Below are 27,755 nucleotides of genomic sequence, written 5' to 3'. Positions count from 1 at the left end.
GGAGCGGAGCGCAGCTGAGCGAAGGAGTTCGTGGGGCGGCTGGCGGAGCGGAGCGCAGCTGAGCGAAGGAGTTCGTGGGGCGGCTGGCGGAGCGCCGCTATGGAGCTATGGGGCGGTCAGCTTCAGATCACGTAAGGTGCCTCTTACCCCCGTCCCATTTCCACCCAGGTTGGGAGGTAAAGCTCCGCCGATAAACTTTCGAACTCTGGGGCTGCCCTGACCAGGGACAGAGACTTTTGGGGCATTGGACTTTTGGGACTTTGGGTGATTTGGGGTTGCTGGACTCAAGAACCAAAGGGAAAAGGGCATGCCCCAATTTGCCTGGGGTGGGGTTGTTTTTGCTCATGGGTTGTGTTATGAATCCTGTTGGTGGTGTTTCCCCAACATAATGCCACATTGTTTCTCTCTGTTATTAAAAGACTTTTGCTACACTCAGACTATGTGCTTGCGAGAGGGGAAGTATTGCCTCTTGGAGGCGCCCAGCGGGGGTGGTATATATTTTTCCCAGGTCACTGGGTGGGGGCTCGAGCCGGTTTGCATTGTGTTATTGGAATGGAACCCCTAGATATTGAACCCGGCCCTTGTTGCTGCCAACTCTGACGGGCAGAAGGGTTACACTAAGAAGGCAGCATACCAAGAAAACCCGTCCACCCAGATAGGCTGGTAACTAATCTATGGATTTCCTCGTGGGGACTTTGATCACCTGATGAGGCTGATTTTGGGTCACCTGACAAAAGGGACTGCAACTTCATAAAAGGAGTACTCTTGTCATTGTTTGTCTACACTACCGCGGGGTTGATCTAAGTTACACAACTTCAGTTCTTAGATCTACTTACTGCGGTGTCTTCACTGCAGTATAAGTTGACAGCTGGCGCTCTCCTGTTGACTCTGCTTGCACTTCTGGCCAGGTTTCAGCTTCCCAGAGATCGAACCACGAGGCGACGAGAGTCCCTGAAGCCCCTCCGGGTCTCGGAAGGGCTCCACTGCTTCTGGTCCGGTCCTGAGTTTCTGCTGTCGTAGGTTACATCCCCCCCAGCCACTACTGCCTTAGGTTTATATGCAGTCCCGTATACACCTTGATTATCCTTACACGGTAATATTTCGATTCAAGCCTTGCAACTGGTTTCTTACACTCACACTGTCTCACTCACTTCTTACGTATTGATTGATTACATATTTATACGCGTAGAATTGGTAATATAGATTTAAGCAAGCCTGTCACATCAGCGAGGACTTCTGTTGCAGCTTGTGGTTCAGACAAGAACTGTGCAAACTGCAAGGTACAGGAAGCTTACAGAGACACATAGACAGCTTGAAAGGCCGGGGGGGGGGGCATGGGCAGCTCTTCCTCCCCATGGAGCAGAAGCTGCTCCTGCCTGGCAAACGCCAAGCCATGGATGGGGCCACGTCCAGCTACACTGGTCTGTGAGGTTCCCACTTCCATGAAGGGGTGAACATCAGATTCTGTGCCCAGGAAGCATGCCAGAGAGACCAGAGAAAGAGTCAATGCTGAGCCTACCCAAACAGAGGGACACTTAAGAGCGCACAGGTCCAACATGCTGGGACCCAAACACAGTAGCCTGGTGAGTGTCCTAAGAAGAAGTGGAGGTAACTTTACCAGGTCTGTGACATGTAGAAATTAGAGATAGAGAAGATAAGCCGGCTGGTTCCCTGCGACACATGTACTAGCAATTTGCGTAAGTTTGGGAAATGTCACCTAAGTACTGGCAGAAGTTGGACTCCCCTAGATAAGAGGGTTTGCCAAAGTGGTACTAATTATAGGTATCTATCTTGGATTCAGAGAGACAACAGATGCTTCACAGAGCTGAAATTGTTCTGCAGGAGGATATGGATTATTAAATGACTATGTGGTAAAGTCAAGTTACTAGGAGCAACCCCCAACTAAGTTTCTATGGCTTACCTTTGATGGGAGGGAATGTGAAGTGGTTACCATATAAATAAAATTTATTCTTTCCATTATTGTGGGCCAAAGTTTGCCTGATAGTAGAGGTACAGATGGCTGGGACTTTGGCACAAGAATCCTGGAACAGTGCAGACAGGAGATATTAACCAGGAAAACAACCTTCTGTCCTGCACAGTCTCTCCTGCCTTCCTTCACCACAAGGAGTTTCGGGTAGTGATCCTTAGGGCAGTGGTTTTCAAACCGCGGGTTGCGACTCAGTACTGGGTCGCAGAATGGAAGGCACTGAGTTGCGGCGCCTCTGGTCAGCACTGCCGACTGCTCTGCAAAAAGTCCCATCAGTGGTGCTGCCTGGCCAAGGCAGGCTAGTTCCTACCTGCTCTGACACCACCCTGTGCCCCGGAAGTGGCCAGCAGCAGGTCTGGCTCCACTGGGTTGCAGGTGTTAACAATATTCTTCAAACTGGGTCACCAGAAAAAAAGTTTGAAAATCACTGCCTTAAGGGTACCTTACAGTTACAGTTGACAGGTAGAAAGGGCTTATATCAGGATTATCACCATCCTCATCTCATTGCTTTGATGAATAATATGTTTATTACTAATGTTAGCAAATTTGGTGCAATCCCAGACTATTCAGGTAATAGATTCAAGGCCATTTACTTACCAGCTCAAGGTATTAAAGAAGGTGACTGCAAATACTCAGCTGTAATGAGCATGTCAGTGCCAGCCCATTCCCAGTCCTGCCAAACCGTGGCAGGGTGTGCTACCTCTTTAAGAAACTGTCTGAAGCTTACAGCCAACATAGCGTGAGTGCACTCAAGGAGCACCCTGCCACACCCTGGGGGCTGGGCTATATAAACAGGAAAAGGAAGCTGAGTGAGAGAGGGGGTATGGTTGTTATTACAAGGTGTAGACAGTCAGATCATAAGCCTGGCTCCTAGATGCTTTGTTTCTCTGACTGTAAGTTTGGTGGCTCTGAGCTAAGGGTCTTATGAAGAGGGTTAAGTGGTTCCTTCTTTGACCCAGCACCCAAAGGAAAGGGAGAAAGCCTATCTCAGTCCCAAAACAATAAAAGAACTAGGCACTCTGGTAGCTGGGTTGGTTTGGATGCATTCTTAAAGGGGACTTTTCGTTAGTTTGGTTTGGCTTCCCCCTTCTAGGATTCTGTGAACAGCCCCAAACATTCAAAAATCAGAAGCCAGGCCCTATTCTGAGACTTGCACAAAAATCAGGAAATTTTTAAAAACAATACATTAGAGTTTTGATTTGCCTTCTGGCTTTGATCATTAAGGGTGACCTTTTCAAGCTTTTCTCCACAACTATGAGGACGAGAAACTTACTCTTCTTTAAAAAATGAGACCTGAGGTTCTCACCTAATCACGTGTGCAGTGAGCAAGGGGTCTTCTTAAAAACACCAAATATTGTGAACCTCACAATTAAATTACAAGAGTTGGTTACACTGCATTCTATGGAAAGAATAATCTTTCCAGTTCATTTGCATGTATTCATTTATTATATAGATATTTCCTGCTTAGCTAATCAGTGAGAAATGGCATCTTGCCGAAAAAATAAAGGATAGCAAAGAGGTATATTGAGTCAGTAGTAGTTGAGATAAGAATTTCAGGTTTCCTTTCAAAAACTGTGAGCCGTGGATTTTTTTATCAGTGTAAGAGATGAATTTGAGCAACATTTGAAAAGTATTTAATAAAGGTACCAAAGAGAATTAATTATAAGTTCTTATTGCATGTGCAGCCTGAGCTATGCTCCATTTTTCTGTACAGCTGACTGAAAAACATCAGACATTTTTTTCACCAGTTATCTATATACAGGGACATGGATCAAAATTGTCAACATATTTTATCAAAAGGGGTCACCTTAATGAACAAAGAGTACCCACATTTCATAGAGACATAATTTGTTTAAAGAAAGCATTCCAAAGAGATTTACTCCATGGCTTGAAATGCACTGTACTCTGCTGGTTAACAAAGAGTATGACTAGAGTTACGCATATTTTTCAGTGAGCATTGCACACTTCTCAGCCAACCACAGGTCAGTTTCACCTTTGGCAGCTGTGCTCTGTCTGCAGGAGAGACAAGGACCATCTGTTGTTCAGACTTTTGTTTCTGCACTCCCAGGTGTGTATTTTGGTGCTGTGTTCGTGTGTGTGTGTGTGTGTGTGTGTGTGTGGTAGGAGGGGGATCAACTCTGATGATGACATTTAGGGAACGCAGCCCAAAATGTGGAAAAATATTGGTCCAGATCGTGTAGTCAGGGAGTCAGTGGAGATTTAGCTTGAGTAAGTGCTGAGTGAAGGATGGAGAATTCCGCCCGTAATTTCTCAGGAAGATGAAGAGTGGTTAAAGTAATGTGTATTAATGTTAACTTGACACAATGAGGGAGAGTGAAATGCTATTGTAATTTAAATCATCTACACCCTCCTCCCCCCCATGCCCAAGTGGTACGCATCCTCATGTACAGAGGCACAAACTAATGCATATACACACAACTCAATCATCTGTGTGCCTGCCTAAAGATATAGCCACAGTCCAACAGGTACAACACATAACAAATACATGCACACATCATCATCTTTTTTTTCTGTTTGTCCAGTGCCTAACTCAATGGCGTCTGGTCCATGGCTGGGACTCCTAAGTGACACAGGAATACAAATAATAATAATACTATTCATCCATGTACACCCCAGCTGGTACAGATGTATGTATACAGAAATATAGCAAATTAAAATAGAAACCACTGTAACGGAAAGATTTAACAGTGTTTAAGAAACATTGAGAGGCGGCAAACAGCTGACAAAATGTTATGAAATTTTAAATGTTTTTATTTTGCCTGCGTTTCTCTTATCAAAATTTAAGCTTCCTGAACTGCAGACATATCCAAGCTGTTTGGGCCTGATTCTGATCTCATTTACACTAGTGTAAATCAGGTATAACTCCACTGATGTTAGTGAAGATTCACCAGCGTAAAACTAGTGTGAGATCAGAACAGGGCCCACTCTCTTTAAGAGATGCACTAATACAATCTATGCAGCTAGGTGAGCGCATTTTTATTTTCAGATTCACAAAAACAAAACTGAAATTGCCAGATCTTGTCTGGATTCATAGTCTTAAACACAGCTCTGTTCTAGTTGCAATTCACATTTGTCCATGGGATGAGAAGTGTGTTGCCTCTGCAGATTTAAATCAAGGCCATTAGAGGGCATTTAAACTTCAGTTTTGAATAACCCTAAAAGATTATCACTCTGAGAAAATAAAGCTCGGGCTGCCTGCAGAATAACTCTCCTCAGCTGCTCCTGCTGGAACAGCCCCTCCGTGTTTGAAGATGGCCCTTTCCCAGCTTTGTGGTTCGTTTGCTGTTTTGCTGCCTTTCTTTTGGCCATGGACTTTAGGTTTTTGTGCTTGGATATTAGGTGGCATGTCCGGAGCTTCGGAATGGGATCACCAGTGTGTGAATTCCTTGTTTGCCTGGTTGAAAGACATGCCAAGCCACTGGTATTGTAGACGGAATGCGACGCTAAAGAGAATGTTTTCTGCTGGATAGGAACTTCATTGTTACTTTCAGAGGGAAGTATTTTCAGAGAAGAAAGGTGAATTAAAACTATCATAAGGAAGACTCCTGTTCTGATGACAATTTGAATATGTGCTGTTTATTTGTGTTAGTAGCTGGATATAATGAGCTGATTGTATGTGAATCATAGAACTGTACAAATCAGAGATAAGAACTTATGGTATTAGGTGCCATCTAGTCCTTTCCCTGAAGGTCCGTACAGAATTGTTCCCTACGGTGTTTTTTCTAATGTTTGAGACAATCAATGTCTTGGCATTAGCTGGCAAATTAAAACAAAGCAGAGCAGTATGTGTGACATTTGGGTGAAGGAGCAGCATTGTTGATGCACCCCTCACTTGTGTGTGCACAAACCCTAATGTATACGTGTATCAGGAGTTGGCTGCAGGCATGTTGGGCCTTTGAAAATCTGGCCAGTAAGAAATATATCAAGAAATCATCCCCAGACCTTGGAAAGAAGCATTCCCCTCCTTGCAGGCTACATCTGGAGAAGTAGAAGGATTTGGGGTGGCCATACCTATTTCTTGTTCTAAACGTTTTGGTTTTTTATTCATACTTCAATATAGAAGTTCCCAAACTTTTTCTGGGCAACTGTGCCAAGTTAATGGACTCTGAGTCATGCTCTACCAGCAGGTAATGATTGCTTCCATTTGACAGTATCTACCCTGTGGCGTTTGGCCTGCTTCATGCTCCTGTCTCACAGTGGTGAGCAGCCGAAGCTCTATGGAAGGCGCACAATCAAATGGAAAGTAGGCCCAGCATAGAGACTCATCCCAAGATAGAGAGGGGATCCTAGAGTACCAATTGCAAAGGCCGCTGAAGCATAGGCTCCGACTTCTCTGGTGCTGGTGGGTGCTCGACGCCCCCCTGCCCCGACTCCACCTGTCCCACCCCCATTCCAACCCCTTCCCCAAAGTCACCAGCTCAACTCCGACCCCTCCCTGTCCCTATTCCAACCCCTTCCCCAAATCCCCGCCCCAGGCCCACCTCTTCCCCTGAGCGCGCCGCATTCCCGCTCCTCCCCCTCCCTCCTAGAGCTTGTTATGCTGCGAAACAAGCTGTTTCGCAGTGGCAAGCACTGGGAGGAGAAGCGGGGACCCGGCGCGCTCAGGGGAGGAGACAGAGGTGGAGATGAGGTGAGCTGGGGCGGGGTGGGGAGCTTGACTGCCGGTGGGTGCAGAACACCCACCAATTTTTCCCCATGGGTGCTCCAGCCCCAGAGCACCCAGGGAGTTGGTGCTTATGCGCTGAAGCACCCGTGATGCTGTGGATACTGCCCCAGAGCTTGGGAAGGCATTCACTGCTTTAGAGCACGCATTGGGATAGTCCGAGCCAAACGTTCCCATAGGCAGTGCTGATAGCCGAGCGTTCCATATGGGACCCTAATACAGACAGAGGAGAGGCAGAGATCTACTAACCTTTAATAATGCTTTTAAATCCATGTACAGGGAATTGCGCTCTTCAGCACTCTCAGGGCCTGAGCCAAAGCCCACTGACATCAATGGGAGTCTGTCCATCGACTTCAGTGAGCCTTGGAGCCAGCCCGGAACGCCGAGCACATTTGTGTCTGAAGATCCAGCTTTACTGTACCCTCCTTGCCTCCCCTACTGCAGTGACTGCTCCATTTGAGCATTTCCTGGGGGATCCCGGCACTCCTAAGAGATCCCTTCACGCGGGTAGCCAGAACCTGCCTGAGAGTGACAGCTCCAGACTCCACATACAAAGCTAACTCCAGACTAACCCCATTGCTTAATTCTGAATGATAAAAACCTACTTGGAAAAGCAGTGACAGCCTGGCCTGCTGGGGCATTATAATTACTCTCCCACAGAGGGGATCATGCATGATCCCATGAGTGACTGTACCCACACAGCATCATTTCCAAGGGACATACTACAACAGCGGTCACAAGCTGGCAATAAGCTTACGTTGCCACTGCACGGTTTAAAATACACCTCGCAGGATTTCCCTACATTGTCTAGAGAAACCATAATGGGCACGAGCAAGAGGCCAGGGATCTTGTTCCAGATTCTTCATCCTCCTTTGCAGCTGAAGTCAGTCAGTTCTTCCCTAGCTTCATTGGGGGTAGAACACCCATTTCTGCTGCAACCGTAGCAACCTGGGCTTGGGTCAGTCTGAGATGAAGTCTTGACACCAAAATCTGAACTGTGTGGGCGGGGCTACAAACCACCTCCTCTTGCCCTCTGGAAAGACAGAGCAGACAGTGTAACTTTTCTCTTACCCACTGACAATGTACAGACAACCCGGAGACTAAAGCATCTTAGAATTGTTTCTCTACTGTCTCTATCAGTGACATGTCTCTTAAACCTGAGTGAGAATGACCTGTTCATTGGAGAGGAATCTCTCATGGCCTTCTAACCGGATGTCACTGCTGTGCTTTAACTTCAGGGACATCACAGATCACCTGAGTTTATTATCCTGCAATCATCCTGGGAGTCGGAATACTATTTTCTTCAAAGGCAGATGATGTCTGGGATAGCATCTGCCCTCTGGCCCATTGATACTGCTTAGTAATTATGTCTAGAGTCATGCTTCACCATCCCCACCACATGTGTGCCAGAACTAACTCCATTTAACACGAGCAGATAGACCAACATTTTCTCCAGGCTGCTGCCTGCCTTCTCTTTCTGTACCCACCAAATATGTATTTATATGCAGTACAACTTTTGTGTTTAGAAGAGCCCTTACACAGACAATGATGTGTAACTCTACCTCCTGTTGACTTCTCTTTACATTCTGTGGGCCAGATTTCCAAAAGGACTTTCTCCCTTTATGGGAGGAATTTGCACCCCCACTTCTATGTCTGCAATTGCATTGCAGACACAAATCAAGTAGTTAGAGGGGCAAATGCTCAGGTTTGTGCCTGCAATTCATTTTGCAGGCATAAGATTGGTGCCACATAGAATCATAAAATCATAGAGTTTAAGGGCAGAAGGGACGATTATGATCATCTAGTCTGACCTCCTGCACATCGTAGGCCACAGAATCTCACCCACCCACTCCTGTAACAAACCCCTAACCTATGTCTGAGCTATTGAAGTCCTCAAATCATGGTTTAAAGTCTTCAAGGTGCAAAGAATCCTCTAGCAAGTGACCCGTGCCCCACGCTGCAGAGGAAGGCGAAAAGCTCCCAGGGCCTCTGCCAATCTGCCGTGGAGGAAAAATCCTTCCCGACCCCAAATATGGCGATCAGCTAAACCCTGAGCATGTGGGCAAGACTCACCGACCAGACACCCAGGAAAGAATTCTCTGTAGTAACTCAGATCCCACCCCATCTAACATCCCATCACAGGCCATTTGGCTTATTTACCGCTAATAGTCAAAGATCAATTCATTGCCAAAATTAGGCTACCCATCATACATCCCCTCTGTAAACTTATCAAGCTTAGTCTTGAAGCCAGATATGTCTTTTGCCCTCACTGCTCCCCTTGGAAGGCAGTTCCAGAACTTCACTCCTCTGATGGTTAGAAACCTTCATCTAATTTCAAGTCTAAACTTCCTGAAGGCCAGTTTATATCCATTTGTTCTTGTGTCCACATTGGTACTGAGCTTAAATAATTCCTCTCCCTCCCTGGAATTTATCCCTCTGACATATTTTTAGAGAGCAATCATATCTCCCCTTAACCTTCTTTTGGTTAGGCTAAACAAGCCAAGCTCTTTGAGTCTCCTTTCAAAAGACAGGCTTTCCATTCCTTGGATCATCCTAGTAGCCCTTCTCTGTACCTGTTTCAGTTTGAATTCATCCTTCTTAAACGTGGGAAACCAGAACTGCACACAGTGTTCCAGGTGAGGTCTCACCAGTGCCTTGTATAATGGTACTAACACCTCCTTATCTCGACTGGAAATACCTCTCCTGATGCATCTCAAGACTGCATTAGCTTTTTTGACAGCCATATCACATTGGCGGCTCATAGTCATCCTGTGATCAACCAATACTCTGAGGTCCTTCTCCTCCTCTGTTACTTCCAACTGATGCATTCCCAGCTTATAACAAAAATTCTTGTTATTAATCCCTAAATGTATGACCTTGCACTTTTCACTATTAAATTTCATACTATTACTATTACTCCAGTTACAAGGTCATCCTTGTATGATATCCCGGTTCTTCTCTGTATTGGCAATACCTCCCAGCTTTGTGTCATCCACAAACTTCATTAGCACATTCCCACTTTTTGTGCCAACGTCAGTAATAAAAAGATTAAATAAGATTGTTCTCCTCTTCCTCATCACAGTCCTGGCCAGGGTTGTCTCTGGTGTATTATCTATACCTCTGCATTATCCAAATCCCTTCCTGGTTCCACACCAAGCAGAGGGCATGCATGTCATGTATGTCAGTGGTTCTCAACCTGGGGTACATGTACCACTGGGGGTACTCAGAGGTCTTCCAGGGGGCACATCAACGTATCTAGATATTTGCCTAGTTTTACAACATACATAAAAAGCACTAGCAAAGTACAAACAAACTAAAATTTCATACAATGACTTGTTTATACTGCTCTATATACCATACACTGAAATCTAAGTACAATATTTATATTCCAATTGATTTATTTTATAATTATATGGTAAAAATGAGAAAGTGAGCAATTTTTCAGTAATAGTGTGCTGTGACACATTTGTATTTTTACGTCTGATTTTGTAAGCAAATAGTTTTTAAATGAGGTGAAACTTGGGGATACGTGAGACAAATCAGACTCCTGAAAGGGGTACAGTACTCTGGAAAGGTTGAGAGCCACTGATGTATGTCATGCTGGGGGATAAGGAAGGAATTCAAATAATGCAGAGGTTTGGATAATATGATTTTGGATAAACAGCAGTATACTGTATATTGATTTAAGAAAAATCACACCCCCAACTGACTTAGTTAGACCAGTACAAAAGTCATTGGGTAGGTAGGCCAGTCCTTAGTGTGAGCATAACTTACCCTGTAGGATGGTGACAGCTAACGATACTCACAGGAGGTATTAAAAGGTAGCTGATAAAGGAGGGAAGGCCCACAATGGCACATTAGTTTGCCACTTCAAACTTCCAAGTGAATGTCACAGACATTCTTTTGAGGGGTTCATAGCTTAATAAAAAGCTCTATTATTCCTGGGATCAAACTGGCTTCAGCTCAGTCCCGATTTGATGTAGATGACACTGATAATAAGGAGAAAACATCAGGGGACCAGGGGAGTTGTGAATGCACCTTCTGTCAGAGGGTATGTCCAGGCTTTGCCAATTCCATTAGCAGTCTCTGGGTAGTGTTGGACCCTTCACTGCTCTTGGAGTCACATAGTTCGTGGGCAAAAACTCAGGTTTGCACCACTCAGTTTAGTTTCAGGTTTGGATTTTCTAGCTGCAGTTTGTTTGCAGCTTGCAAAAAGGAGACAGCCTTTCTGAGAAGCTTACCCTGGCACACAGCTAGCTTGTGACTGGTGCATGTGTGTGCACAGGTGGCTAAGAGGGTTACAGTGGTTCTTACGCCAGAGTGGTGGTTGGGATTTCCTTTTTCTATAAAATCTGTTGCCAACTACAGACCTGCTAGCAGTGTTTTACTGGCTGAAGCCCAGCACTTACTGTATTAGATGTTCCTGGGAGAGCCTGGCAGGGTCTAAGCATGCACAAACGTTGGTGAGTTTCGAGCCTGCAGTACCGATTCTGGTTTGACACCCGTGTAGAAATCCCCATGCCACAGGTTGCAGAGCAAGCACTCCACTCTGTGCTCCATGCTTCACAGAGGTAGGAAAAGCTTGCTGATGCTGTCCCAGGCGGCCTAAGCACTGGACATGGAAAGAGACTTTTAAGCCACACACAAATGTACTTTGCTCTGGGTCAGTGGTACGAATCCAGCTCAGGCTGGTAGTGACCAAGGAGCACCTGCAGTCTGTGAAAGGAGTTGGGGGTGGGGGTTCTCCTTTTGCTGTCCGAGGTTGATGAGTGAATGGGCCATGTAGACCAGGGGTTCTCAAACTGGGGGTCGTGAGGTTATTATCTCAGGGGTCGCGAGCTGTCAGCCTCCACCCCAAACCCCGCTTTGCCTCCAGCATTTATAATGGTGGTAAATATATTAAAAAGTGTTTTTAATTTATTAGGGGGGGTCGCACTCAGAGACTTGCTGTGTGAAAGGGGTCACCAGTACAAAAGTTTGAGAACCACTGATATAGATTGATCTGTCATCCCACCCTTAGAGGTCTCCCTCCAGAACAAAGATAAGACATTTTTAGGTACTGTTGCTTAGTTGCTCACTGTTGCAGGTTACACAATGTAAGGAACCCAATTGCAAGAACAGGTTTCATTTGGTTTAACCCTTTCAGTGGTGAATGTACCTTCCAGGGATGTTACTTTACCTTTAAGGGCACTCAGGACTTTACCTGGCTTGGCATCCTGAAGGAAGTGACTGTTTTGCTTCTCACAGATCCATTCCTGACAGCACTTCCCTGGGACCGCCACACGCCTCGGATGGGGACAGTCCGGAGTGGGCAGGCGGACATCCTCACTGCAGAGGGGAACGCAGGTAAAACCTCCGTCTGAGCAGCGGCACTGGATCTTACAGCTGGGCTGGAACACCTCACCGTCTTGATAGACCTTTCCATTCACCTCGCAGCTGTCGTCTCCCTCCTCAACTGCAACCAACACCCAGAGTAACCCAATAGTAACAAAGTGACCAATCAAACGCAGAGAGAAGGACTCAGGTTCCACTGAGGGCAAACATACAATAATTACAAAGGGGACTCCGTTATTTGTGGGCTCAGCTTAAGGTCTGATCCAAAGCCCACTGAAATCAGAGTGTCTTTCCATTAACTCCAAAGGGCTTTGCATCTGGCCCAGAATGGCTAGGTGAAGGAGGTAACCTACCAGATTAGCCAGGTGGTTGGCTTTGCTGGGGCTGTGATAAACTACAGTGTCTATCTGGTGAGCTCCTCATGCCAGGTATTGCGTTTTTCTCCTGGCTCAGGGGGTGGTGATCACAATGTAAGTGCCTGGACAAAGAGAAGTAGCTGAATTTTCTCTGTTGACCACCATGCATGCTTGTGGTACCGGGTATAAATATTAAATAAGAATAGAGCTGGTCTAATAGTGATGTAATTTATTTTTAAATAAACCTTTTAGTGCAAAGAACTCTTGGATTAATTCTTTAAAGAATATCTTTTGTCCCTCTGCGGAGCTGGTGAGAGAATGAAAACAATGATGTGTGCTTAGTTCTGAGACAAATGCCAAAATGCGTCGGATAATTTATTCATGATGAATCATTGGACCAGCACTAACTAATAAATAAATAATAACCATCAGTGTGTAGCACGTTCTGCGGGGACACTCAAAGTCCAGACTTCTTAGTATTCTCTGCTGCCAGGTGGTAGCAGCCAGCCACTGGGGCAGCTCACCAGAATCCCTCATCAGAGGCTGAGCTCATTCTGTGTGCATCCAGCCCATTTCCTCAGCTGAGCCTGGAACCTGGACCGTCACTGGCCACAGGCAGCAGCTCTTGTAGGGGATTCCTCACTGGAGCAAGGAACAAGACAACTGGAGTTTTGCTGCGTTTCTCTTGAGAGGGAGTCGCTCACAATATGATTGACACACTGAATGTAAAGCTCTCAGGCTGCTGCCTCCCTGTTCTGGGTGGAGTCAGAACCCCAAAGACTTCCTCTTGGGGCAAGTCTGCAGTACAAAATTAAGTCAACCTAAGTTACATTGATGTGCAACCAACTGCAGTAATTGAATCGCTTTTACATGTCATAGAATCATAGAATATCAGGGTTGGAAGGGACATCAGGAGGTCATCTAGTCCAACCCCCTGCTCACAGCAGGACCAATCCCCAATTAAATCATCCCAGCCAGGGCTTTGTCAAGCCTGACCTTAAAAACTTCTAAGGAAGGAGATTCTACCACCTCCCTAGGTAACGCATTCCAGTGTTTCACCACCCTCCTAGTGGAAAAAGTTTTTCCTAATATCCAACCTAAACTGCCCCCACTGCAACTTGAGACCATTACTCCTTGTCCTGTCCTCTTCTACCACTGAGAATAGTCTAGAACCGTCCTCTCTGGAACCACCTCTCAGGTAGTTGAAAGCAGCTATCAAATCCCCCCTCATTCTTCTCTTCTGCAGATTAAACAATTCCAGTTCCCTCAGCCTCTCCTCATAAGTCATGTGTTCCAGACCCCTAATCATTTTTGTTGCCCTTCGCTGGACTCTCTCCAATTTATCCACATCCTTCTTGTAGTGTGGGGCCCAAAACTGGACACAGTACTCCAGATGAGGCCTCACCAATGTCGAATAGAGGGGGACGATCACGTCCCTCGATCTGCTTGCTATGCCCCTACTTATACATCCCAAAATGCCATTGGCCTTCTTGGCAACAAGGGCATACTGCTGACTCATATCCAGCTTCTCGTCCACTGTCACCCCTAGGTCCTTTTCCGCAGAACTGCTGCCTAGCCATTCGGTCCCTAGTCTGTAGCTGTGCCTTGGGTTCTTCCGTCCTAAGTGCAGGACCCTGCACTTATCCTTATTGAACCTCATCAGATTTCTTTTGGCCCAATCCTCCAATTTGTCTAGGTCCCTCTGTATCCTATCCCTGCCCTCCAGCGTATCTACCACTCCTCCCAGTTTAGTATCATCCGCAAATTTGCTGAGAGTGCAATCCACACCATCCTCCAGATCATTTATGAAGATATTGAACAAACTTCACTCCTTGTGTTGGCAGTATGTCCCCTCACCAGGAGCGTTTGTGCTCATTTAACTGTCAGTGTGGGGAATTGTGGGATGGCTTGTGAAGGCCACAACAGTTGATGTAAGGAACACAGTGTTACACTGACACCGTGTCAACCTAACTACATTGACCTAAGTGCTACTCCTCTTGCAGGGGTGGAGTTAGTGAGTTGGTGTCATGGGCGAGTTACATAAGTGGGAGAGACATTTTAGTGTAGACACTTACAGAGTTAGGTTGATATAAGCTGCCTTACATCGACCTAACTCTGTAGTGTAGTGTAAACTAAGCCTTAAAAGTGGTACAGGCTGTGCCAGCTTCCCCTGGACGGAAAGTACTTTTGAGGAGCAGCAGCCACATGGTCCCATGGCCCATGTGCTTTGAAGGTCTCATTTGAGAAGATAGAAGGGGAGCAGGTATAGGACAGGACCCTATTCTCATTGCCTGTGTCATCGGCAGGAGAAATGTGTCATCAGCAGGAGAAATGTACCCTGGCAGAGATGTACCCTGTGTGGGATTGTAGGAAGCTGTGTTCTTGCCTGAGAGGGTCCTGAAGGGATAAACTAAGATTGAATTGGACTGAAGAGTGTCAGGCCACTGAGAGAGTGATTGAAGAGTGTGTGTCTGTGTGTGTGTGTGAGAGCAACAGACAGAAAGAGAAAGAGAGAAGAGCTTCTCAATAGAGTCTATTGCTTCTCCTCCAAAGGGGTCCCATCCTCCTTCCCAACCTTCTCGCCTGCTTCCTTGTGAATTGCTCAGAGAAGAGGTTCATCAGCCTACGAGAGAACCATGGACACTTTACTTTGCAAATGTCCTTCATGTCTGCAAAGTTTTAGGACTGTGACAGCCCTACTGCCCCCTAGCACAGCACAAAGCCCAGTGGTATGGGAGCTTAGGTACTATGGTATTGAGCATCCCAGAAATACCTAAAAAAGACAGGTAAGTCCTCCAAACTAGCAGCAACTGCCATTTCTTGGGAACCCCCAAAAGGAAGTGATTCCGTTGCCCATTAGCTCTTGTAACCGGGGAAGGTTTGATGTTTGCTCAGCTCACATCCCTGTCAGCTGACTTGAGCTCTCGGAGGAGGACAGGAACTCAAGGAGTGTTTGTTGAGTTTGTTTACGCTCCTGTGAGAACTCCAGATAGAACAGAAGTTGATGATGTGGCATAAAACTGTGTCTGTTCCCTGCGCTGAGGTCAGAGCCTTTGTTTAACAGGCATGTTTTGGGGGTTAAATGTCGGATCTGGGGTTCCATATAAGCATGTTCCAGATAAATTTCAGCCCTCTCTACCCTGGGACAGTTGTTTCCTTTGCTAGCTCTGTGGGTTGGTTGATACTGGGGACATTTCCCTCAAAATTCTAACTGGCTTTGAAACCGGGTCAGCGAAACCATCTTGCAAACTGGTTTGAGCTACAGCGCAGAGCAGACACCAGGGGTCCAGAACCACTTTTTATTAACCACTCCCCTGACAGCGGGTCAAGCTACTTGGTCTGGCTGCAGCTCCCAACCGTTTTAGGATGGGGTTAGCTGAACAGGCTGGGATTTGGGGGAGATGTTCCCCCGGTGTCAGCCAGGCTTTAATGAAAAGGGTGAGAGGAATGTGCTCACAGTTGCAGGTTCCTCCTCTCTCCAGGCGGGCATCACTGTAATCACAGATGAGGCCCTGGCTCCGATCACACACATTGAGGTGATTGCAGGGCTCTCCCAGCCGTCGCGCGCATATCCTGCAGCAGCCGCATCCGTCCAGAACCAGAGGGGAGCCGGGAGGGCAGCGGGGCGGGATCCAGGGGCAGTAACATGGTGTCCGGCACAGCTGAGTACAGACCTGCGGAAGCAAAACTATAAGTGTTCACAAAGGGTTTTTCCTTAGCTTGATGCTGCAACCTTACAGTGAATCCCACTGAGTTCACCTCAGGCTTGCTAGGGGTTTAATTTCATGGGGGTCAGGGTTTTGTTCCCAGCATGACTCAGGAGACTCTGCATTCCACAGAGAGGCTTCAAGATAGATCTGAAAACAACTGTTCCTATAGGGCTTGATACCACAAGATTCTGAGCATCTTCAGCCCCCACAGAAACCAATGAGATTCAAGGATGCTCAGCACTGCACAGCATTAAGCCCCAGATTAGAAATTACTCAGAATGAATTGCAGGGGGCATCCTATGTACTGGTCCAGTTTTGATTTAACAAACCAATGAGAATTGGTCTTACTGCATTGTCTCTTTATTTCCTCCAGTACCTGAGTCTCCCTCTCTTTCCCCCTAACCTTAATGACCATGTTTTGCAGTGAGGCCTTGGGAATGTCACATAATGGCTTTGTGCCTCAGTTTCCCCATTGGTAAAATGAGGTTGATAATACTGACCTGCCCTGGAACAGGGGTTTGAGTTAATTATTTTTTACACAGTACTTTGAAAATGTAAAGTACTAGGTAAGCATTAAGTATTGTTACCATTTTGGTACTTTAATGGGAGTTTAGCCTGAGAACAGGCAGTAAGGACTGAATAGAAACTGAGTCACAGCCTCAGGACTTGGCCCAACAACAACTCTACACACCAACACAGTGTGGCTGTGCAAAAAAGATGCAGGTGTTAGACAACAGCTCCTAAGTGTGTTACATTGTTAATAAGCTGTGCCGGTCTGTACTGTTGTGGAGCGGTTAAAATGTGAGTTATTGACATACAGTAGTACATTGGAACAGCTTCCCTGCAGGCATTACATCGTATCAGACCAGTGGGACATCTTACCATCTTCTATGGGTACCCAAAATTAGGCTTGCTTAATCAAATGAGTGAAACTAAACGAGTGTCACTACTTCTTGCTTTGGCCCCTAGTGTGTCCTTAGTGATGTTCTGAGCCCCAGCTGCTGCAGCCTCTGCACCAATTTGGCCAGTTGTGCAAGTGGCACACTTGGCTGAAATTTTCAAACAACGGAAACTTAGTTGTGCTTGGAAAATATAGCTGCTCAGATAGAATGGATAATTGCTTAGGAACGTTTTTGCACAAATGCCTGTTTGCATGGACAGTCAGCTGATTTGCAGTGCTGTGACCTGCTGGAGTTTAGGTAGGTAGATAGATATAAATATCCATTATCCATTCTGCATGCACAATTACCTGTGTGCAAATATATTTCACAGACACAGGAAGGTCCCTGTTTGCAAATCTGGCTGTGAACATTAATATGTTATCACAGAAAAAATATCAGGAGCTATTCATTTGTATTTTTCAAGTGAATTCATTGCTGGTGAAAAATGCTGGATTGATAGCCCCCTTGTGTACAACATGAACAGCAGCAGAGTAAATTTCTTGAGAACGCACACTACCCCTACCAATGTGCCATGCATTCCTGCCTACTAAATGAAGCCAGAGCAGAGTTCAGTCTCCATGCTGATTCAGACCTTGGCTTCTCTGCTGTGACTGACAAAGAGGGAAGCAATCCGTGGATTCCACTGGAATGTTCATATTAATTACCATCTTCCTTTCCCTCTTTCATTAGCAGCATGTCTCATAGCAACACCCTCCCATTCTGCAGCCTACACCTGGACAGAGTGGATCTTGGTGCTGCTGTTTATTTTCCTCATCAGCAGCAGTGCCACTCACATGATGACCCTTTATCTCCCTGTAGTAACTTCAGTGGCAGGCGCGAGAGTCAAATGTATCCAAGATAGCTAGCACAGTCCCCTCTTTAATACACTTCTATTATTTAATTATGTTTTTACTGAGACAAAAAGCGTAGTGAGATTTACAGGAATAACAATAGGTACAACAGCTACAGTTACACTGGCTAGGATGAAATAACAAGAGCTAACAATCATCATTCTTCAGGAAATAAGTTGAGAGCTATAAGGGTCAGGAAGAAATTTTTCTTCATGTACAGCTTTGTCCAGATGTATCTTTATAATGGGTTTTCATTTTCCTATGAAATATCTATTATAGGCCACTATTGGGGAAAGATTATCCAGATGATTGATCTGATCTGGTTCCATTAATCCTGTTTTCCTCTGTTCCTTTGTAGTTAGCTTGTCCTTAGATGACAATTTGTCCTAATGATTAAAGGCCAAAAGTATGCGGGTTAAAATTCAAACAGGCATCACATTGCAATGATCTCAATGCTTGTAGTGTGTCCAACTTGAGGAATTCAAGCAGCATTTCAAGAAATTTGCAACTGAAAAATTCAAAAGTTTTAAATTTTCCTGCTCTTTGCAAAGGGAATTGTTTCTCACAGCACTTCAGATTCAGGAAAAAATTTGGTTTTAGAGCAACCAAAATCCTGTAGGAGGCATCAGCCGTACATGTGCTTCACTACATCTTGGGAGTGAAAACTGGATAATGACTGAGTAAACCTGAAAAAGCAGTGCGGGTTACTTGGCTCTGTGTCCCCAGAGGCTTCAGTGCAGGACAATGAATCTGGAGAAGCAGGTCTATAAACCATTACATACAATTGTCTGCAGGTAGCAGGTATGCATGCTGGAGCCTTGGACACAATTAATAATGGAGATGGGTCATGCATATAGGTCCAAACTTACCTTTGTTGTCATTCTTCTGTCTTTAGTGGAATTGCACTAGAGATACACGTGGCTCATTAATTTTAAATCATTGCTACTTAATTCAACATTTTCCTGATAGTCATGAACTCCCTGCCTCTACCTTCAAGGGGTTGCATGAATATGATGCATTCTGCAGCATGCATACTAATAAACTTGGTAAGATCTTTGAATTGTTGCAGTTACCAAGCTAGTTTCTATTGGTTACAGGTTGCTTTGTAAGTAAGAACCAAAAGCTTCCTTGACTAAGAATAAAGCCCCCAGCTTCCTTACCTTGGAAAGGACGCAGAGAAGAGAGAAGAAGAGAAGCTGCTTTTCCAGTTGGCTTCTCATGCTGCCTTACTCTCTGGCACTTCAGCACATCAGTCCCCAGGCACTTTGGAGGCAGCAATGTGTTTGCAGTTTTAAAAGTCTCGGAGTAAGGTCCTGCTGGTGTTTATACTCTTCCCTGCTCTGATGTCACTCACAGGCTCCAATATAAACATGAGTAGGTTTGGACAAGCATCAAGATTCTTTTTTTCCCCCCAAACCCACATTCCAGCTGACATTTCCACTCACTTCAAGGTGAGAATGTGCAGCCCACTGAGAAAGCAAAAAGAAGGGAGAGTCTCCCATGGGCTTGAAGGAGCAGGAGAAGCAGCAGAAGAGGGGAGAATGGGCTGTACTAGAATGCAGGAAAGTGTGCACAGCACAGAGAGACTGCAGTAGGGAATGGCAAACTGGCCATAGCTGAGGCTGGTATGAAAGCTCCATGCTTAGTTACCATTTCCTGCTGTTTCAAACTCAAAATGAATAGAACCTATTTGTTTACTGAACTATTTCCTTGCTGATTTTGAATTTCTAGCCTGCAGGACCTATTCATCCCTGGATTTGTACGTTAAAGTGATTCCACTTTTTATAAACCTTTTTCTGGAATATCTGCCCCATTCTCACATTTCCTGCCAGTGGAAAATCAACATACACAGATAATCTGGCATCCCCCCAAACTCGTGACCAGGACTTTGGAACAACCAGAGAGAAGCCTGCCCCAGGGAATCCATCCTAGGTTTTACACTGAGCCCACATGCTGGGATAGGACTTTGAAAGTGGAGAGGGTCAGGATGCTGTGGTTGTTACTCAGGCAGTGTGGCTATCTCAGGGTTATGTACCTCACTCACTATGGAAGTTCAGTGAGTTGCTTTAGGCTCCCAGAAATTGAGGACACGAAGTTTGCAAGGTGAGCTTCTCTCACTAATTTCAGGTTTATCTCCTCTAAGTCGAGGTGTTGCATTAACACTGAAGAACTGATTTGTTGCAGTGGCTCACCAGCCTGTTGCACAGAGCTTCTGTTGCTGAGAGAGATTATTTAAAGGGTGTGTTCAGTTTTTACTACATGCAGGGGTGTTGGTGTCTGCAAAGGGCAAGTACAAGGGGCATCTGAGGGCCTAAAATCTGGCCCTTACAGCACAGTTGCCAATCCCTAGTGTTGAAAAATGATGAGGCAGGCCCTAAAAAAATCATGAGATTTTTAAGCCAAAATTTTGGGTGCTTTTTATTTGCCTTCTGGTGTTAAACCATTTGGGCGGTGGGGGTCACAGTCTCCAGGTTTTCTCCAAAACCAAAACAGCTAGAAACTTACTTTAAAAAAAAGAAAAGAAAAGAAAGCAGAAATTCATGAGTGCAGGAGGTAGGGCTTTAAGAAAAATACCAACTATTTCGAGTCTTGGGATAAAATCATGAGAGTTGGTAACACTGGGGCGGGGGGACTATGTTGCCATTTGCCACTTCTAACAGGACCTTGCATAGAGGGATGGGCATGATCTCCACAATCCAAAGGGGAGGGCACGGTACCACGGCTGGATTAAGGCAATCTGCAATAGATATACCATGACACTGAGTCCCTTGTAGCTCTAACCCCATGGTTCCACTCCCGCCCCATTGATCCCACTGAGGACCATCCAGGGGTCACATATTGCCCTCAGTCTGGTACTACTGCTGGTAGGGGACATCTCCTAAGGTCTGTATCCTACCTTTGAGGAACACTGGTACAGCAGGGGTCAAGAAAGGATTCTCCCCCGTTGTATTCTGGGGTTTTGTTTTGTTATCTCCTTCCTCTGAAGCACCACAGATGGCCACAGCTGGAGATGAGACACTGGATGGGGTTGGCCGGTGCTCTGAAGTGGTACAGAGAATTCTCTCTCTCAGGTGCTGGCTGGCTGGTTCTTGCTCACGTGCTCAGAGTCTAACTGACTACCGTATGTGGGGCAGGGAAGGAATTTTCCACCCAGGTCAGACTGGCAGTGAGCTTGGAGGGGTTTCAGTTTCTTCTGCAGTATGGGGTGCGGGTCAATTGCCAGAATTATCTGGGTGCATTTGATCTAATAAATTCCCTGCCATTGCACAGGCATTGGACACTAGTGCACCTTGGTCCCTCCTATTCTTCTGAGGTCTGTGATATTTTGGTCTAATTTTGGTTGTTGGGTTTAGGGGGCAGGTGCTGGGTGGTGTTGGGGTCCTGTAATACTGGATGATCTGGTCGTCCCTTCTGGCCGCAAGATCTGTGACTCTAATTCCAATGTGGGCTGCATGTGTTAACTACTTCTAGCGATGACCTGTATGCCAGTCATGGTATGGAGCTGGTGAGATTTCCCCTAGCTCTGTGCCTGATGGAAACCACTGAAACCTTTATTTGTATGTCTTTGTATCAGTGTTTACTCTAAAGTGAAGTAAAGGGCTAAAACGACAATTAGCAGGAAAAGACATTTTTCTCTTTTTTCCTGGGTGCAAACTGTCAAAGCCCTCGTGTCACTGAGATTGCCTGAAAGGGAAGAAAAAAATAAAAGAAACTTTTGTCACTGTAACATCAGTCTTAGATCTCTGCTCCTGTCTTTTTGCTGTACAAGCCTTCTGCATTGCTTGGTACTTGAAAGCAGATGCTACAAAGAATACGGAAAGAAAGAAAGAAAGAAAGAAAGAAAGAAAGAAAGAAAGAAAGAAAGAAAGAAAGAAAGAAAGAAAGAAAGAAAGAAAGAAAGAAAGCAGATGCTACAAAGAATACGCTACCAGGAACATATCTGTTCTTAAAACTTAGAGCAGAAATGGAAAGAGTGGATCAAGAAAATACTTGGACATTTTCAGTTACCAACTTGATTCTCCACCTCCTTATTACCCAGCTGTCTGTGGGAGTTCAATGTTCTAGCTCAGCAAAGCATTAATTGTAAGGAATGTGTTAATGAGACCTTGTCCTCTGTGCAGCTATAACCCCACCTTCCAAAGGCTGCTGTAAAATCGTACAGAACAGAGGGCAGGAATTCCCATTATTCTGGGCAAAACTGATAGTCTCCCCACTTCAGGAGAGGCTGTGTCAGACAATCAGGGTCTCTTTCTCAAATCTGTTATCACTCAGAGACGCGTTTTTCAAGTGGACTGGGCAGGCTGGGTTGAAGACCATGTAGTGTCCAGTAGAGGCTTGGGCTGCACTTGTTCCAGTTATTCTTTATCTCCTTACAAGCAGCCATGTTCCTTGGTGGAGCAAGGATGCTGCTCGACAAGCACCCTTCAGTCGAAACCTGCAGTAAAAAGGCTTTAGCCAAGTTGAGCGTTCCACCTTGTCTTCTGTTTCTAGCTGTCTGGAGGGAGCAGTTCTGGTGAAGCCTCAAAAGCTTCCAGGAAAACAATATGCTGTGTTGGAAGCTACGCTGCACTGAGCGTCACAAGGCCCCAGGCAGGCCGCTGGAAATGGCAGCAGAAGACGAACCCCACGTCAATTACTCCTTGAGAGTTGCCGAAAGGTTGGTCTGCGCCTGGCTCAGGTGCAGTGAGTTAATTAATTATTCCCGTCTCTCTGTTCGTTGTTAGGGGAGATTGATAACTGGCAACACGTCCAGCTGCAATGTAGAAATTATGCTGGCCCTGCGTTCATGGAAATGCGATCTCTGCAGTACGCGCTCTGCTCTCTTCAGCTTCAAGAGCAACTCCTTACAATGAATCAATTAGCAATCTGCCCAAGGCCTCTGGGTTTCTGACAGGGCTAAAGAGTGCTCCAGCCACTGTATGCTGGAGTAGAGGCGCATGGAAAAGGCTGGGGCGCCAGTGAAGCCCCCCTCCACCCATCTTCACCATGCCATAGAGTGTAGCCTCGCTATGAGGGGGAGCCTTCCCTTATCTGTGGTAGATTTACGATCCTTTCCTGGATCAAGCATGTCCCACCTCATAAAAGTCAGCCCACATTCCGTGTATTGCTGTTAATGAGGAAATAGCTGCACTGGGCACAGGTGAGCTGCTGCCAGGAAAACAGCCCTGCGAGCCAAGCACCTCCAAGCACATGCTGGACGTTAGTGATCATTGATGCCTGCCTGGGGTAGGGCGTTGTTGCTACAAAGCGGGGAAGGGAGGCACAGACAAGCAAGGGGGCTTGTCCGAGTGAGTGGGAGACCTGGCAACATGGTATGGGCTTGTGGTTCGGGCACAGGACTGAGGCTCCTGAGAGCTAGGTTCAGTTCCTGGCTCTGCACCAGACTCTTGGTGTTATTGCAGGCAAGTCACTTAATCTCAGGTATCCATCAGTTAAATGAGGATACGGAAGCTTAATTTCTCAATTCTTTGTCTGGCTTCCCTAGTAAGCCTGGGGGGATCAGGTCTATTCCCTACTACGTGTGTGCATAGCGCTTAGGGCTGTAGGTGCTACAGCAGGGGTGGCCAACCTGTGGCTCCGGAGCCATATGCGGCTCCGGAGCCACATGCGGCTCCTTGTCTAGGCACCGACTCCGGGGCTGGAGTTACAGGTGCCAGCTTTCCAATGTGCCGGGGGGTGCTCACGGCTCAACCCCTGGCTCTGCCCCAGGCCCTGCCCCCACTCCACCCCTTCCCGCCCCCTCCCCTGAGCCTGCCGTGCCCTCCCCCCACCCTCCCAAGCCTCCTGCACTCCACGAAACAGCTGATCGGGAGGTGTGGGGAGGAAGGGGGAGGCGCTGATCGGCAGGGATACCAGTGGGCGGGAGGCTCTGGGAGCTGGGGGTGGGGAGCTGGTAGGGGGCTGCTGATGTATTATGGCGGCTCTTCGGCAATGTAAATTCGCAAATTCTGGCTCCTTCTCAAGCTCAGGCTGGCCACCCCTGTGCTACAGCAATACAAATCATTGATACTAGCAGAACCTGGAATAAGAGTCCTGGCTCCCAGGCCCCCTGCTGTAGCCACGTGACCACACCTCACCATGCCTGGCACTCAAGATCAGGACATGTTCACTAGTGAATGCCTGACTCCAAGACACAGTGGCTTCTGTTCTCTTTATGATCATCTCCCTCTCAAGACGAATGACATATACAGTGAACTGAACTGCAAACCCTGCTTGTGAGGCTCCTGGGTCATCTGTCGCTGGTGGATATAGGGAAATAATGCCCAGTGGATGGCAGTTTCCCCTGCAGGCTGGGCTTTCTCTCTGAGCTGGTTCGCAAAGTAACTTGTGAAGAGAGCCCTTCAAGGAGGACGGAGAGTTTGAAATTGCCATAACAAGTGATGTCACTAGGAACCCAGCTGAGCTCAGGCAGCGAGAGGAAGCTGCAGCGTTAAAGAAAATAGCAAGGGATGAAGGAGGCCAAAACCACAAATCCGAGCACAGCCAACTGCCCATACTTAGGATTTTATCATGGCTGTTTACTGAACAAGTATCCGCAGAGGGATCCACTCCAACCTCATTAGATTTCCTGGCTGCTCGGAGGGAACCAGTCCAGGGACTGGGCTTCTTACCCACAATCCCACTGGCTCCGGTCCTTAAGGAGGCTGCCACACTGGCTGGGATGCTTATGAGCTGACAGAGGAGTGGGATACATGCTGTTAACTTCCACCCAAGGTGTCTGTGAGGAGGAAGGTGAGCTGGTGGAGACAAGGTGCCGGATTGGTTACCGGTGAAATGCCACTAGAGGAGGCCTTGCTGCTCCATGCTCAGCTCTGCAGAAGGGACCCTGCAGGCACACAGGTGGTACAGAGGCTGCCATCTGCCTGGTGCCATTCTGCCAGGGGGAGGAGGGGTGAGCGAGCATGCAGCCTGCCTTCCTCTCCTCAGGCCCATGTGGGAGTGTGGAGTGGACGGAGTTAGTGTAAAAGGTGCACGTCTCTCTGAGAGAGAGCGATGTGACTAAGCAGCTCCCATCACCTTCTGCTCTATGGGCCTGGTCAGATCAGATCAGATCAGCACATAACAGGGTGGGTGCATCTGGCTTTGAAGTTCCTTGCATCTCCCCCTCGACGATGATGCCATTTTCCCTTTGACCCAGTTTGCTTCAACCCTCCTCTCCTGTCACCTTCCCACTCCTCCACCCCAGCACCTGGATGAACTCCTGGCCTCGCCGCCATCCCCCATCAGTAGCCTCAGTACTTTTCCCTTTGACAACTCTGCAAACCCCCGGGCATGCCATTCTCTCTCCTGCCCCCTGCCCCACCTTTAGCATCTGCTGGTGTTTTCTCCCACATGCGCCCTAGTGACAGGCACAGGCCGCACTTGCCCATGCTTTGCAGGACTGTCCGACATTCCCCACAGAAGATGTTTTGTGCTACCAGAGGACGACGATGAGAAAACACCACATCTACTGGCGTGGCAGGTTTCTGCTCGTCTGGCCCTGATCTGTGGTGGGTTCCTGCCACAGGTGCTGACTTTCTTCTTCCGGGTGCTCCACCCCGAGGTCCTGCCCCCTGCTCTGCCCCTTCCCCCAAGGCCCAACCCTCGCTCCACCTCTTTCCACTCTGCCCCGTCCCCGAGGCCCGTCCCGCCTCTTCGCACACCTGTCCCCTCCCCCAGTACCTCCTGCCTTCCATTGAGCAGCTGATCGGTGGGTGGCTGGTGGGTGCTGAGCACCCACTATTTTTTTCCCATGGGTGCTGCAAGGCCGAGAGCACCCATGGGGTCGATGCCTATGGTTCCTGCTCAGAAGAGCATTAGAGCGGATTGTTAGTGAGAACGAAAGGCTCAGATGAAAGGAAGTGAGATTCCTGCAGTGCGTACAATGGCGTGGCCTGGGAGCCTCATCACGGGCTCCCAAGGAGCACATGCTAAGGACCAACTCCAGCCCTGCTATAGCACCGGGAGAGCCACCCACTCCTGTGATTACCTAGGAGGCCATGATGAATGATCCTCCAAAACACTGTGCCCCCTTGCCACATGCACTGAAAAGTAGGGGAGATATACTGGTAGCCGAGGATTAGCCCTTGGTGTCCTGTTTCCTCGCTTGGAGGCGATCCCCCTGTAATCAGGGTGGAGTGTGAAGGGCAGGAATGTAGTGGTCCAGCTGATCATAGCTGAGTCATTTCCTCCCAAAAATGAAAATGATTTTTAAAAATCCAGAATCTTCTACAGAGAGAGTGCCAATGCAACAAATGTCCCTTCACCTTTGGCGCTCACCTACTGGCAGCCTCACAGAGAGGTCAAGCAAGGAATGATCCATGGAAATTGAACTCCCCTCCTGCATGCACAGGAGGCTTCTCCAGGGCTGGGCTGAGAGACACTGAGCAGGTAGGGAAAGCCTGCACTGCCATTACCCTCAGCTGCATGTTGTAACTGTTCTGCGTCTAACTCAGAGTCCAGCACCAGCAGCCTGGCACCACTCATTAACACAGGAATTACCTAACAAAACTGAAAAATGAAGGGAGGCAGCATTTTATTAATATCCATAAAGTCGTATGCCTCCGTATCTGGGTCTGGGGATCTTACCCACATGCTGCAACACCCACTCATGGAGAGTCCAGCCAACTAGAGAAGTGCCTGAAGCAATAAGGCCTGCAAAGGAAAGGCGATTGGCACATGGGATGGGGAGTTAGGCAGTTGGAGACACACTTACATTAGTCTAGCTTTTAGTTTACTACACTGGCTCAGAAACCTCTTGAGCTGATCCAAAGCCCACTGAAGTCGAGAGTCTTTGCTTTGACTTCAGTGGGATATGCATCTGTCCCTGAGTAAGATGGAATGAGAAACTCAAAACACCAAGAGAACATTGGCAGGCAGAGAAGTTCGACTGAGGTTCTTCGTAGAGTCACTAATGTCTGATTATTTCACTGTTTTAGGCTGTAGTGGTTGCTGGGTACTGAATAACTGAATCACACCTGCTTCTGCACTAAAGATGTCAGGGAAGCTAAGTACTGGGGAAGGAGAAGATTTGGGTAGTGAGCAGCTAGGTGATCAGACACTTTAATAAGATATGTGCCCATCGCTGCTGACCATATTACACAACTCGGCCAGTTACTGGATGCTATATAGCGCACTGGGGCAACTACCTAATGTACACAGTCAAAGGGAAAACAGGCTACATCATGAATCTGGGTGTTAGCTGCAAACTTGGCTAAAATGCCTACGTCACCCATGCTAACACCAGGTGGCTTTCTGTTGTCTTTCAGAGGCTACACCACTTACAGAGGTTTATGACTTTCCTACTGCCTCTGTGCTAATGGACTAGGCCCTTTAGCTCAAACAGCAGTGACGTATGCTTACAGCTTCAGAGGTCCTGGCTTCAATCCCTACAGGTGATCCAAGCAGGGCTCTTGTTACAACTGAACTGACTGATACCGGCCTGTGCATGGAAGGAGGAAGTCCAACTGGCTGGTAATGCTTGTTGGAGATGGGGCTAGGACTAGTTGTTTAGCGGCTCCAGGGAGGTGCACCAGCCTCTAGACTAGAAGATAGTACTGTTCCTGGCTCTGCAAAGGGCAATCAGTTTTTTCTAAGCACTAAATGAGTGTCCTGAGTTGCAGAAGTGGAATCCTAGTGTGTGAACAGGACAAGCCTGCATTCCAGCCCAGCCCCCCCCTTCACTTCCAGTGGGACACGCAACTGCAGACTTAGGAAGGAAAAATTTGTTTTTCATGGGTAAAAATATTTTCTGCTGATGGCTAAACTGCCCCAAGCTGAACTGCTTCCAGTACCTGTAAAGTCCACGCTGACTCTGTGCCTGCCGATTGGGGGTAGCCTTGAGATGTCTGGCATTTCTCATGAGTGACACACTCAGGTCTCTGCTGTCCGATTCATAGAATCATAGAATCAT

The 27,755-nt window shown here is 47.1% G+C and overlaps 1 protein-coding gene and 1 long non-coding RNA gene across 2 annotated transcripts in view; one reads left to right on the top strand and one right to left on the bottom strand.

Annotated features, from left to right (window-relative positions):
• The window catches only part of LOC311529690, a 35,662-nt gene extending 23,620 nt beyond the window's left edge, over positions 1–12,042 (top strand). Inside the window, exon 3 of the long non-coding RNA XR_014713860.1 lies at positions 11,919–12,042. This is a non-coding gene — a long non-coding RNA (uncharacterized lncRNA). The remainder of the gene's footprint in view (positions 1–11,918) is intronic.
• On the bottom strand, positions 6,906–19,546 carry CCN5 (cellular communication network factor 5). The gene is made up of 5 exons (XM_084645853.1): positions 19,024–19,546; positions 15,819–16,035; positions 11,875–12,126; positions 11,081–11,283; positions 6,906–7,704 (listed from the first exon to the last, which is right to left on the bottom strand). The coding sequence occupies exons 1-5, from the start codon at positions 19,081–19,083 to the stop codon at positions 7,681–7,683; spliced, it is 756 nt and encodes a 251-aa protein (XP_084501979.1). The 5' UTR covers positions 19,084–19,546; the 3' UTR covers positions 6,906–7,680.
• Between the last annotated feature and the right edge of the window lie 8,209 nt (positions 19,547–27,755).

This window comes from Lepidochelys olivacea (assembly GCF_965140295.1).
Source record: "Lepidochelys olivacea isolate rLepOli2 genome assembly, chromosome: 13".
Taxonomy (NCBI): Eukaryota; Metazoa; Chordata; order Testudines; family Cheloniidae; genus Lepidochelys; species Lepidochelys olivacea.
Note: the sequence above shows the minus strand (reverse complement) of the source record. Positions and strands in the feature narration are given on the sequence as shown.